The sequence below is a fragment of the Melanotaenia boesemani genome, chromosome 16, assembly GCF_017639745.1.
Source record: "Melanotaenia boesemani isolate fMelBoe1 chromosome 16, fMelBoe1.pri, whole genome shotgun sequence".
In the NCBI taxonomy this organism is placed as follows: domain Eukaryota; kingdom Metazoa; phylum Chordata; class Actinopteri; order Atheriniformes; family Melanotaeniidae; genus Melanotaenia; species Melanotaenia boesemani.
In genome coordinates, this window is record NC_055697.1 from 30,051,883 (window position 1) to 30,065,952 (window position 14,070).

The 14,070-nt window shown below is 38.2% G+C and overlaps 1 protein-coding gene across 4 annotated transcripts in view; it reads right to left on the reverse strand.

Moving 5' to 3' along the window:
- atrnl1a (attractin-like 1a) overlaps positions 1–14,070 on the reverse strand; it is a 317,476-nt gene that overhangs the window by 106,536 nt on the left and 196,870 nt on the right. For all 4 annotated transcript variants that reach the window (XR_006013321.1, XM_042010699.1, XM_042010700.1 and 1 more), the window contains one exon: positions 4,415–4,493. Coding sequence is in view for 3 of the 4 variants with exons in the window: in XM_042010699.1 (XP_041866633.1) it covers positions 4,415–4,493 (79 nt within the window). In the remaining variant the exon portion in view is untranslated. The remainder of the gene's footprint in view (positions 1–4,414; positions 4,494–14,070) is intronic.

A 14,070-nucleotide genomic window follows, 5' to 3' on the forward strand; every position in this document is an offset into this window, starting at 1 on the left:
GAATACAACCTGACAGAATTTATAGTCATTTTCATGCTATACCTCAATAAAAAGCTGTTTTTTTCTGTTCTATCTTGATAAATCTGAATGATTTGTTCAGATGGACTTAACGCTGTATAATTGCTCTGCTCTGGATTTGGATGCAGTCTGAACATTCGACGATGGAGAAGTGAGAGAATTCACGTATCTACATTGATATTTTTTAAATTGTACTTCAAAATTAATTCTCACAGCTTTGCTCTTAAATATGTGCAGCTGAGTGTGAAGAAGCAGCTCAAAATGTGTTAAAGAGCAACCCAAGTATCAGCAATCCACACAAGGTCAAAATTAACAGTCATGCATCAATTCAGCCCTCTAAAAAGCAGCTTCAAATTTATTTTATCTGATGTGACTACAAACAGTGTTTATAGCATCGTTTAAGCTAAAGAAAAACACCTAAATATTCAAAGACTGTTCTTGTAGCCGCTAATTATTTGCTGTTAAACTTTACATCTCTGTTTGGTCAGTCTTCATCTTTCCACTGAGGAACCGCGTAACAGAGGTTTGTCTAATGATGCCATGGAAACCAGAAGTTGGTATAAAGTCTCTGTGGTGAATTTACAGCTCAGAGCTCTATGCAAGCCACATGCTGGTGTTAGTTTTATGTGACCAGTCAGCGCTCACTGGAATTCAGCTGGCATTTACTGAGTTTCCTTCGAGCTGTTTGTCAATTTGCACATCAAAACATCTGGATATTAACTCATTAAACTGGACTTTCATGCGACAGGTGGGATATTTGTCCATTGTTTAAGACTTTTTACCATATTCATTCATTCATTCATTCGTTCTCTGTACCACTTAGTCCATTACGGGTCGCCTATCCCAGCATTAACAGGTGAGAGGCAGGGTACACCCTGGACAGGTCACCAGCTCATCGCAGTGCCAACACATTTGGACAAACAACCATTCACACTCACACACACTCCTGGGGAGAATTTAGAGTCATCAGTTAACCTAACATCATGTCTTTGGATGGTGGAAGGAAGCTGGAGAACCCGGAGAGAACCCACGCATGCACGGGAAGAACATGCAACCGCCCTCAAGGTTCGAACCTCCCCCCAGCCAAGAATCAAACCAGCGACCACCTTGCTGTGAGGCTGCGGTGCAAACCACCACACCACCGTGCAGCCCATAATATTTCATTAATGGGTGTTTTCCTGTGTGATGAATTTAATTAAATAAAGAATTTTATATTAATTAGCTTCTTTTTCTTTGCCCCCTGGTGGACATTTTTCACACTACAATAATTCAGACAAACAGTACATACATGCAAATTATTATTTTTTTTATATTGTTAAAAGTTAAAATAAAAAAAATAAATTCACTGCACATCATTTCTTGGGTCAGGCGCTAATGGGTTAAATTAGGCTTAGAAATAAGCAGTTGATATTGTGAGGTCTTTTTTGAGATGTGCTGTTGCCAGATTCAAAATGAGCTCATATTTTTCATGAAACGGTAAAATATATATTTTTTTTACTTATTTTATTACTTTTGTCAAAATCCAGTGCAGATTACACCATAGAGTTGTCGAGTATAACAAATTACACTGTATGCTGACTATATTATTATGTCCATGAAATAATGGAATTTCTACCTCCAGACAACTTTAAATTTTACTTTGTATATCTTTCCAATATTTTAATTTAGGACAGTCCCAGAAAATATCTGAGTTTTAACATCTGACATGTGACACACTGGGAATAAAATGAGATTAGCAAATCACTGCATTTTGTTTTTCTTTACACTTTAAACAGCATCCCAGCTTTCTGGTATAGGGGCTGCATTTCAAATTTATAAATGTCTTCATAAATTATGAAACTGGACAGTTTTAAAGAGAAATATCTAACAAGCATTTCAGCATGGTCTCCATTTAAGGTGATCTCATCAGCGATGTTTGTAGAACCAAAGCAAATTCTGACAAATTATTCTTGTAACAGTCGAGTAAAAGTAAATCTGAGAATCCTCATTTGTCCCTGCATGTCCCCTTCATGCCGTCTCTACTTTGAACTGGCCTGAAGTGACAGATTACATTTTGAGTGCTCTCAATTTACTCCTTCTTTTCCAAACTGGATAAATTAATTGTGCAGTGAAAAAAGTAACTGATCCTATCTCAGCTTTAGCTGCAGATAAGAGTGGAGCCAAAACACCAGAGCTCTTATGTGAGGTTTTTATCCCTGCAGAGGCAGGAGTTTTTCTCTGAAAGCAGAGAAGGTTTAAAGAAAACATGAATGACGGTGACTCAGAGAGAGAAATACATGAAGAAGATATGGTAGGAAGGAACCTAAAGCACAGTAAATGCAGCACTGTGGCTCTGCTGTGATACGAGACCAGCGCTCATAAATAATGTAGGCGAGTGTCAACGAGTCTGCCAACAAGCTGAACGCTGCTGCTCACACTGAGGAAACAAGGCTAAACAAACAGCATGCAGGACCGACACAGCTGGTCGAACACATCACATGCAGGTTTCAGTCACTGCGCTGGACAATATGTTCACATGCAGACTAAGACGCAGCTTTTTTTTTTTGTTTGTTTTTAATCACTGTTAATATGTGCTGTCATTTCACAGACAGTTTAAATCAAGAAACAATATGAAGTCTAAACCTGGTCCTGTTTAGCTTTAGTGATTCATCCTCATTCATCAAAATTTACGTTGAGCACTTTTATCCACAGTGACTTACAAAAGAGGAAAAACATTCCAGCTTCAGAACAGTAAGAAACTCTGAACTAAGCCCTAAAAGGTAAGGAAGAGCGAGAGATCACACTTGATAGTCCATCCCACAACACTGGAAACAGTGCAACCCTCTGGATCTTTCTTTCTTTGGTGTTTGACACCATGTTTTGAGCTCAACACAGATGGCTGCCACATCTGGAAAAACTGCTTGCAGCTAAAACCAGAACAGTAAAGTCATGAGCTGTGAAGAGAAAACAGGAGAGCTGTAAGGAAATGAAGAAGTAGGTGATAATTATTTGTTTGTGTGTTATAAAGAACAAACATCTGCCACAGGTCAACATGACTTGTGTTTACCGTGTGGAGCTTTAATTATAAAGCCAGAAATCTTTTTATTGTAGCTGATTAAAAATGGGACATAATGAAGCCGTCTTCATCAAAACAGAGAAAATAAACAGCATAAACTGTCATTTGTAAAAAACAGAGGCATTTAAATCAATAGTGAATAAATAAACACTGGATGCAGCAGTGAAATTAATCCTGAAACAAACACATGATCTGAAATATAATGGGCTGAGCATTTATTTACTATAATCTCTTTTTATGTACTAATACTACATTAGTTTTAAGCTTGCATAAGACAAACCAAACCAAGCACTGGCTTGGTTCCTATCGCTGCTCTTTTAACTGAAAATAAGAAATGAAGTCGCTGTCACTTGGATGTTTCGTGTAGATGTGTGGACGTACTCTAACAATAAAAATCAAGCGGTGGATAAAGACGAACAATTCCATCTCAATCCAAAGATGTGGTTCTGATAAGTTTTGTGGAGAAAGATGGATTCTGGATGACTGTGGGCATCAGCATTTTCAGCAAATCTTTCAGGCTTCTGCTCAAAATTGAATCCATAATGAAATGATTAAGTTTCTGCAACAACATGGTCTATTTGAATACTTTGAGTATTTAAATAGACCTTGAGCCCATAATAAAAAAACAATACACTTTCATTATGAATGTCTCTCTGGGGTAAAGATCAAATAATACTCAAGTCATAGTTTAAGACACACACAGCTCTGATATTTCCAGCGAGCAAAATCACAAAAGAATCAAAAAAGGCAAGAAGAGAAATTTCCAGACAGTTGAGCAAACCAGCAAGCAAGTTTAGAGCTCTGTTTCCCAGTGGTTCATCTGCTGGTTACAGCAATAAAGAATTCATAAACAACAACAACAGATTCCTCGATGATGACTCTGAGCAACAACAGAGTGCAGAGAGAAATGGAGCATGAGTTAAGGCTGAAAAGTGAAGACATCACAGCAGAGCTGGTGAACTGATTTACAAAGCAAAGTGTGTGTGTACGTAACTGGCAGGGTCAGGGGTAAATATGAAATGATGCAGCATCTGTTGACACTTTAAGTGATATATCACTTCATTCCACTTCGTTAAGCATCACTTCGTCTGAGTTAATTGGTTCATGAGGAGCACTAATTAAGGGGAATGGCCTTGTTTATCGTCATGGCAATGCTCATTAGGCAGCGATCTTTTTTTCCTCCTTTCAGGACTCGTGACATTAACACACCCTTCACCACTTGTGTGCGGAGGGAAGCATCAGTGTGTATTCATGTCAGTCTTTGTACACACTGCTCCACGACCCTCCCTGCAGACTTCATGTATGTAAACACACACACGTGAAGAGTGTTAAGTGTCCTACCTCTCTACGCCGTGAGGCCCAGCAGGTCTGTTTGATCTTCCAAACCACAGCAGCAACCAGTAACAACGACAGGAAACAGCTGGAGAGAGAAGCGATGAGGGATGAGTCAGCTGATCAGAACTAAATGAATATTCTACCAAAGTGAAAGAAATTTAGCATTTTTAAAAAGTGGGGAAGATCACAGTGAATTAAAACCTAATTATGATCATGGATTCATTCAGTCAACAACAAAATGAATCCGACATGACAGACGGAGAAGTTTTCAGGCCACGGATAAATTTGACTTGGATAAACATGAATTCTTTTGATAGAAAAAAGGTTTATCATAATAATCAGGAGAACCCTCCTCAGTGAGGGTAACAAACTTAATCCTAACAGTGTATCAAGGAATTGTTTCACAAGTCACATCAGCACTTTTTCCATTTTATCTTGCATCGTCGGTGAATAAACACACTCGAACATATAAAAAAAAAATGGGAAAAAGAACTGAATATTGAAATAGTCAAACAAGATCTGCAGGATATGTGGAATGAGAATAACCACTACTTAGTTTTCTTCCAGAAATACTAATTCCCACAAATTAAAACAAAAACTACACACACAAGGCTGTAAAAACAGCAGAATAAAACCGGCTTTTAAAAATATCCACACTAGGGGCAGCCCTGATAGCCTGTTCCACAGTGCAGGAGCAAAAGCAGCAAAAGGTTTAACCTGAATCCTGATACAGCAAGAGTCCCTGGTCAGGAGACCTCAGTAAACACTGCGGCACATACGGACACAAAACACCAGTCAAATATGAAGGGGCCAAACCATGCAGCGATTTAAAAACTAATAATAAAATCTTAAAGTCAACCCTTAGCCTCAAGGGAGCCAATGCCAGGAGGCGAGGACGGGAGTAATATGATCAAATTTCATCTAAGCCGAGCAGATTTGGATGAATCCCTTTTGGGAAGAAAGAGTGGATTTTATTTGCTTTGAATGTCTGTTTTTTCCAGCAGACTGAAAGATCGTTTATAGGAACACTTGTAAGATTAAGTTAACATTAGAGTTTAACTTTACAGGAAGAAAAAAGCTTAAATGATTAAAAACTAATGTTACAGAAATTAAATTAATATTTTAACATTTGGACTTTCAGGATTTCAAACAGACACCAGTCCTCTAATTTTTAGGAGTTTTGTAAAAAGAGTTGAAAAGATGTTTGGTCTTTAGTGTGAAGAGTTTTTTTTCATCTGATTATCCCTCTGATGTTTCATAAAACACAAAGATTTCATCAAATTTTCTTTTTCCATGTTGTTCAAGAGTCTTAAAGTGTGCTTAAATTAATAAAAGACACAATTAAAAAAGAAAAAAGAAAACCCAACACTACTGAAAATGAACAATCTGACTTAATTAGAAATAAGGCAGCACTTATTTTCAGTCAAAGGCATTAAAAACGCCACATTTCAACCCACAGCCTTCTCTTGATCATAATTTAAGAATAACGTGGTCTCAGCTGAACCTCATTTGAATATAAATTGTAATGTCAAACTTTAACTGATGATCAACTCAAGGAAAATGTAAGAAAGAAAAACAAAGTGGAAAATAATTTTTTTTAAAAAAGGTAAAATTTAAGCTGGCTGTGAGGAAAACTGGAGGAAAGCTGTGAGACTGAGTGGCTTTCTGTCACAGATAGCATGTGAAACGTAGATAGAAGATCTGTAAACACGAGTTAACCCATAAGAGACGGACATGACATATTTGTTACAGTTTGAGACATTTTGCTTCAATTTAGGTATAAACTTTGTTTAAAATCCTGTTGAACACAATGTGATACTTGTCTTCTGTCCCAGAAGCAGAAAACCACATAATATTTAATATATCACATGGTAATAAATGGTAGATATGCCCCCATAAAAATGTTTTTATTTTTGTTAACTTTGTTAAAGAGCCAAATAAAGACCTCATATTGAAAAAATTAGACTCTTACCATTTTTTCCATGGTTCGGGCCTCAAAGAGTTAAATGTGAAAGGATTGCTGACATGCAGAAATACCTTTAATGTTTGAGTATCTGGGGATTTATCGATTAAAAACATATTATGTTGGTGTAAACAGCATATAAGTAAATAAGAGTTGAGAAATGAGCAGAAGCAGAAATAGCGACTTTGATCCGGTGCAACATGACCCTGGTAAAGTTTGGATCTCTGAGTTTACACCTTCATACATGTTCATTCACACAGACGAAACAAAAAGGTTGAAAATGGAATTTACAATCCTAGCTTTTTAAGCACTGTGGACATTTGGAAGTATCCCCATATGACCGGACTTAAACACCACTTAAGATAAAGCAGCTTGTATGGATCATTTAATGAGCCATATTCATGAAGCTTATTAAGTAATAATGAGAAGTCTTGAAGTTGGTGACTGGGACAAAGACGTCTCGGCGCACATCGTGCTAGTTTGGTGCTTTCAGTGTCTAAAAGCTAAAAAGGAAATGACTGACACAGATGACATGACACTGCCTTTATGGCATCTGATGTGTGCCGGGAGGTGGTTGTGCAGCCACTGGCTATAAATTCTGATCTTCATCAGTTAGAGGTTGATCCATCATATAGATGGGCAGTCAGTTCAGCAGAGGATCAGCTGAGCTCTAGTTCTGCTTTAGGGCTTCATATGAATGCTGGCAAACAAGTAAATTACTTTTTATTTCTGCAATTAATCACAATTAAACATAAATCTATGATTAATCACATTGTTAGGCTCAAACTTCAGTAATGAAAAAAAGGCTGTATTGCTTGCATCTAAACTTCATTAACTTGGTTTCCTTTCACTCTTAAAAATTCCAACCATATCGGATTTAACCATATCATCACGGGAGCACCATCAACATGATACTGATATCATGATTATTTTAAATACCGGTATATTGTGACAGCCATATTCTGATTCTGATAACTCAGTTTGATGTAAATTATAACTATATTTACTGCAAAATATACTGTTTAAGGTGGAATTTGAGCACATACCATGCTAATAAAAACAAAAAGCCCGTGGCGAGAAAATGTTAACATGCTCATGCTTACATTATATTTTCAGTTGCCCTTTTGAAAATGCCAAAATGCATTTTTCTGTGCATTTTCCCATTACATAACTGAACTGTGGCTCCAAAATATGCAGATGACAAAGTTTTAAACTGTATGCATTTCATGCTTTTTATGGTTTTTATGTAGCTGCAAAAAAAGAACAGAGTTAGATCAGAGATCAGTATATTAATTTACTGCCCTCCAGCTCCAGTTTCCGGGAAGCAAAGATGACAAAGGAGAAAGAAATTCTTGAGAAATCAGTAGCGAGAGACAAAACCGCAGTGACCACAGGCAGCTGGGGGTTTTAGGACAGCAAAGATCAGCAAGAGGTCATCAATCAACATGATACTCTCCAACAAAGAACAGACTCCCCTGTATATACACACACACTGTTTTAATGTTGAGTAATATGGCCAAACACAAAGCTCTTCTCTCAGCCAGAGCTTCTGACAAAACCTCAAAACAAGCGCACCCACAGATCTAACAGGAAGTCGCAGAGAAACTGCTGAGGACAGCAGCTCCCAAACAATCCTCTTCTTTATACATTTGTGTCAGTGTGAGCGCGCATGTGTCCTCCTGTGTCCCATAGTGGAGATGACACCATTATAAAGGGTATCAGTGCAGTAATGAGCATGACATTTTCAAAGCCACTGTGCTCAGAGGGAGCACTCGCGGCTTCTCAATCCAATGACGACCTCTGAGCTGCGTTCAGACACATCGCAACCAGGAAATGCCCTCCAGCAAGAAGAACAAGACGCCCACTGCTGCTGGATGAAAACCATCCAGGACACTTTTATCCAGCTTCATGATGCATCCATTTCATTCTTTAGATAGAAATTAGCCTAATTACCAAAAACCTTTTAATGACAATGGTTTTGGAAAGTAAAAAATTACCCTACATTAGCAAAACAAAAAAATTATAAAAATGTTGGCAAACAGCCTCCTAATGAAGGACTTCTTGATATCTTCAAACCTTACATTGGCCACGCTCCATGACCACGGGGGCTCTGGCTGGGGCCTGCCTCTGGAATCTTTTGGGTGGGTAAGTGGTGCAGGGGAGCAGTTGCATTTTTATATATATATATATATATATATATATATATATATATATATATATATATATATACATACATACATACATACATACATATACACACACACACACATTCATATATATTTACACATACACACACACTAACCTGCATACCTCTAGTTACTGTTATCCTGCAGGTTTAATTACCAGTAGCTACATTTATATTCACGTTTTTCCTCAGTATTTTTCTAGGTGCTCCAGATGATTGTCTGCTTAGTTTTCTTCCAGACGTTGTAGAATGTTTTCTGTGAAGGTCCTTTAGAGGTGTAGTAGCCAGTTGTTTGGTTTCTCTGTTTCAGTTGTTGCTGTTGCTTCTATCTGTTGTATCTTTATTTCCTTTTCTCATGCTTCCCCTTCCTTTGTTTCCCTTGTCAGGTCCAGCATAAACATACAACTTAGCAATAATCAAAACAAAGGACAATACACAAGCTTTAAACCCATAAAGTTTATTTCCATTATACCCACCAAGGTCCTCTTGGTAAAGCAAATTTGTACAGCACAACATGGCAACCAGATCATCATTGTGCCTGCTTTCATGCTGGACAGGACGAGTTTAAAAAAAAAAAAAAAAAATCTAGACATTTTGTCAATCTCAGTTAAAATATTTCCTCACCCTTAAAAGAAATTACACATTAAATATTCATAAATATATGAAATATTTATAGTTTCTCTAGAGGGTAATGAAAGAAGTTAGACAAGCATTTTTTCCCCAAATTACTGATTTTGTCTTTATTTAAAATTTTTTAAAAAGTAAATGTGATCGACACTGTTTAAATCACATTTTTACACCATCCGTCGACTATGTGATATTTGCCACCCTGGAACACTTAAGTGGGAACCACTGGTAAAAGTGAATGAGTATTTGTAGTTTTGGTTCATTATTCTTTATCAAAATAAGGAAAAAATGGCTCCAGAGGGGGCAAAAAGCTAAACTGTTTCACCGCAAGGTTTGCCTTCGTCTGCGAACGAATGTGCAAAGTGCAAACAGACTGAGCAAAACAACATCACCATTTTGTGGAACATGTTGAAGTAACATAACGTTTATGTTGTTAATGTCCAGGAGAAGCTTATAAACAAATTGTAGCATCTTTAGCTCCCACAGTGCTCTTCACTTTGAAAATACAGTACAAGACCAATGTTAATACAAGTTCTGTCCCTTTCTTCATGTCTTGGTCTTCATGCGACAACTTCACCAAGACCGTATTTGTTTTATTTAGAGGTCGTGTCGGATCATGGTCGTCTGCAGGTGAAAGTTTCATTTCATTCACTTGCTGTAGCCTTTTATTCACATGAACGTTAGTGATGTCGGGCTCCTTTCTGAGAGCCGGCTCTTTTACCTCAGCTCCCAAAGAAGAGCCGGTTCTTTGGCTCCCGAACAGTTAATTTAGCACCTTTTGTAGCCCCATAATTTACCTTAACCTCTCAAAAATTAATGGTTTGTGTCTTTAAAACCCTTTCGTGTTCAGCATTTTTACGAAAAGCCTTATAATTGCCTCCTTTTGAGCATTTATTCTGATACAAAACCAATTTTGTTTAATATTTCAACAAAAGTCTTACTGCACAAATGAACAAAAAACAACAAACAAATCCACCAAACAGAATGAGAACCAAAGCAGCATTAATAGTTTCCAGTGTCTTCAAACTGCAGCCAGGTGCTGCTTCACACATAGGTTCACTCATAAATATGTTTGATGACACGACGCATTGACTCACGTACTCTCCTCACGGGTGTCTCACTCACAGCGTAGTGCCGTCCATCCCCCCTCTGTTTTCACATAATGGTATGATCCTATATCCTCCCATGTCATTGGCCGTCTGTCCATGCGGGCAGTCCAACCAAAGCAGTGCAGCAAAAAGAAAATAACTGGGAGCCGGCTCGATGCAAGCCGGCTCTTCTGATTCACTACAAAGCACCGGCTCTTTTACACATGACATCACTAAAGAATGTACATGAATGTGCGGCCAGACCGGCTGGTAAACATGGGGCTGGAGATCAACACAACAGACGGTGTGTGACATCATGCTATACAGAGTCCAGTTTTCCTGACTTGAGGAAGCTTACTTTGCTGCCTGAGCGCATGTTTTGCAAGTGAAGAGACAAGACTTCAGTTACACTTCTGTAACAACAAATGCCACCTGTTGATCGTCTGGATGGTGGAGATTCGATGGGGTCAGAAACAAGATGTAGAATTCAAAATTGTGCAAAGATTAAAAATAGCACAAACTGTTCAGCAGAATCCAGGGCCACAGTATCTGGTAGTGTAGAACATAACTTCTTTTTGACAATGTGCTTGATCAAGAACATGTCAGCTGATCCTGGATGATCAGACTGTGTTCAGACTCCAGTATTTAACCAGCACCTAATTTTGTTTTATTCCAACACGTGAAGGCAAACTTTACAGGATTGTGAGAACACAACAACAAATCGTTAGCTAATGTTGCTAACTCACCTACAGCACAGTTTCTACCCCGGTTCTCTTCACACCACTTTACCTCTCTGGCATGTGCTTGTGTATTTGTATTTTCAATCAGTACCAAACTACTGTGGATCCATATTACGAGCTGCACGGTGGTGTGGTGGTTAACACCGCAGCCTCACAGCAAGAAGGTCGCTGGTTTGATTCTCGGCTGGGGGGAGGTTTGAACCTTGAGGGTGGTGGCCTTTCTGTGTGGAGTTTGCATGTTCTCCCTGTGTATGCGTGGGTTCTCTCCGGGTACTCCGGCTTCCTCCCACCGTCCAAAGACATGATGTTAGGTTAACTGATGACTGAATTGTCCCTAGGAGTGAGTGCGAGTGTGAATGGTTGTTTGTCCCTTATGTGTTGGCCTGGTGACCCGTCCAGGGTGTACCCTGCCTCTCACCTGTTAATGCTGGGATAGGCTCCAGCTTACTCACGACCCGTAAAGGACCAAGCGGTACAGAGAATGCATGAATGATATATATATATATATATATATATATATATATATATATATATATATATATATATATATATATATATATATATATATATATATATATATATATATATATATATATATATATATATTACACTACTCATATTACATCAGATCCGAGTTGCGTGTTGTGCACAAAAGTGATACTAAATGTTTTCTAAATTTTCTTGTGGAGCACAGAAAACCCAGTTCGTGTTACATGTTCTTGTAATTTGAGTCTACACATTAATAATTTTACCTTGGATTAAAGATGTTCATTTTAAAATATTTCTTTCGATCGGCACCACTAAACTACTGACATTTTCATGTGTTTTTAACTTGAGAAACCAGGTTTGCCTCATACCTCATTATTCTAACTACACTCCAAACAAAGCAGAAGCAAAAACACCCCCTCCATGACGCTTGTCCATCCTTTAAGTTGTGAACACACTCCAGTGGCTGGGATTCAAATCCAATCAGGCCAATGAGTCTCCACTCACTCCTTTTTACCTCAGCTCTCCATTAATGGGCCACAGGGCCTGAGCTTAGCCATCAAACCAGTGGAGCGGAGTAGCTAATTGTCCCTATTACAGAAGCATTAGAGAGGAGGAAGGAGAAAGAGAAGGGAGTTATCCAGTGGGTTTGTTAACACTCCACTGAGCCTCTTGATAGGCTTAGCTATAAGACTGTTCAGCCACAGGTAAGAGCAATCGAACCCATTAAACAACCAGGGGATGTGGGAGGATGAGTCTGGCTTTACAAGACAGCTGGCTTCATGATTGTGTGTTTGTGCACTTAAGTGGTGTAGCATCCTCTAAGCTAACAAAGACAGAAAATTACAAAAGTATGACACACATGTAGCGAGAGGCAATTAAACCTCTGAAGGCCACAAGGCAGGAATAAAAACAATCAGTATCCTTCTTGGTGAAGGTACAGGTGGATGTGATCAGAAAAACAGGTTTCTACTCAGATGAGCCAAAGAGGCGTCAGAAAAGACGCAGGTTCTCTTCCTATAACATTTTATTAATATGTCTAATTGGTATTAATAAAATATGTCCATCCTTGTCTTATTAACCATTTTCCTTTAGAAAACAATCTGAATAATTTGAACTAAAGATTGTCCATGTATCTGGTGACTACAGGAAAACAACCTTATAACTCATTACTAAAGACAAAATTACAATTTAACAATTTCACTGTCAAGAAACTTAACTTTCTTTTCCTGCAAATAGCAATAAACAAGTTTTATAAAGCAGTTTTACAATTTAATACAAATTTTCAGTTTCTCGGTCTTTAAAAATGTTTGGTCTTAAAGTGGCCGTTTTTCGTTGTTTTGGTTCTATTTATCCTTTTTTTGTTGTTCTTTTGGCTCCACAGCAGAAAACATTTCTACATTGGGCCTAAAACTGTCTACTTGTCACATGACTGAAAGGTTTGTTCTTTCTGCACGTATGAAATCCATACTGGCTGCTCAGAAGCAGAGCTGGTGGAACAGCTTCTTGGTTTTCATCAGTGGAAGATGACATCCACATTACTGCAGGAAGCACAGTTTCTATTCACAAACCTTGCAGCCAACCCTTCTCATCCCTCCACCATGTTGCTCTTACAGTTTACTATCCTTTGCCAGAAAGTACAAACCAAACACAGGCTTTGGATCGAGCCCTTTAGGGTTTGGTGGTTATGCAACTTGTTTACAGCTGACAGTTTGAGCTGCATCTGATGTCAGCCCACTGTTTCAAGGAAAACATTTGCAGGCATTTGGAAAAAGTCAGAAGATTTGAGAAGACAACAGGCCGACTGTTTTATATAGAGCAGCATCAGTGTCTCATGATAGGAACGTGAGTTTTAAAATATGTAAGCTGTCAAATGTGCACTTAGCTACCAGCTATGAATTTCACAGCATCTAACCAACCAGCATGAGTTTGAACCCTGACTATTCACAGCTGAGTGTGTAAATGGAGGTTGAACAGTATAAAGTCTGTGGAAAACATTGATTTTCATGATTTGAATGGGAGATCTTTCATTTTAAAGTCTGTCATTTTATCTGCCTCCTAGACATTAAATAATTTTTGTTAAACTGTATCGACATCGTCGTAGTATCTGGCTGCAAAGCTGCACCACCATAGAGGAAAAAATTATAATGTTGAGCATTTAGTGATAAACGTTCTGCCGTGAAGATGTGAACTTCTGGTTTGGGTGCATTTTTAGAAGCTGAAAAATAAGATCTTCAGTTACATAGCAAACCCTGAGGAGACGTTTCCATGGGAAATTCTTACCTAAACCTACTGAAATTTAATTCTTCTTTCCTTCAGTGTTAGAAATATTTATAAAAACTAGTCCTGCCTGCTCTAAGAAACACTCGGCAGTCCATTTTCTGTGTCTTTTAAGTCTCCCAGCATAAAGATTCTCAAACACAAACCAAACACTCTTACCACAATCTTAGTCTCTGCCTCCCTTCAACCATCCTGTATGATTATTCCTATTTCTAAATGAAGGATTTAAAAAGAAAGAAAAAAAGAGGGGTAAATTGCCACAATTACATGGCATTTTTATCTCTGCTCTCCAC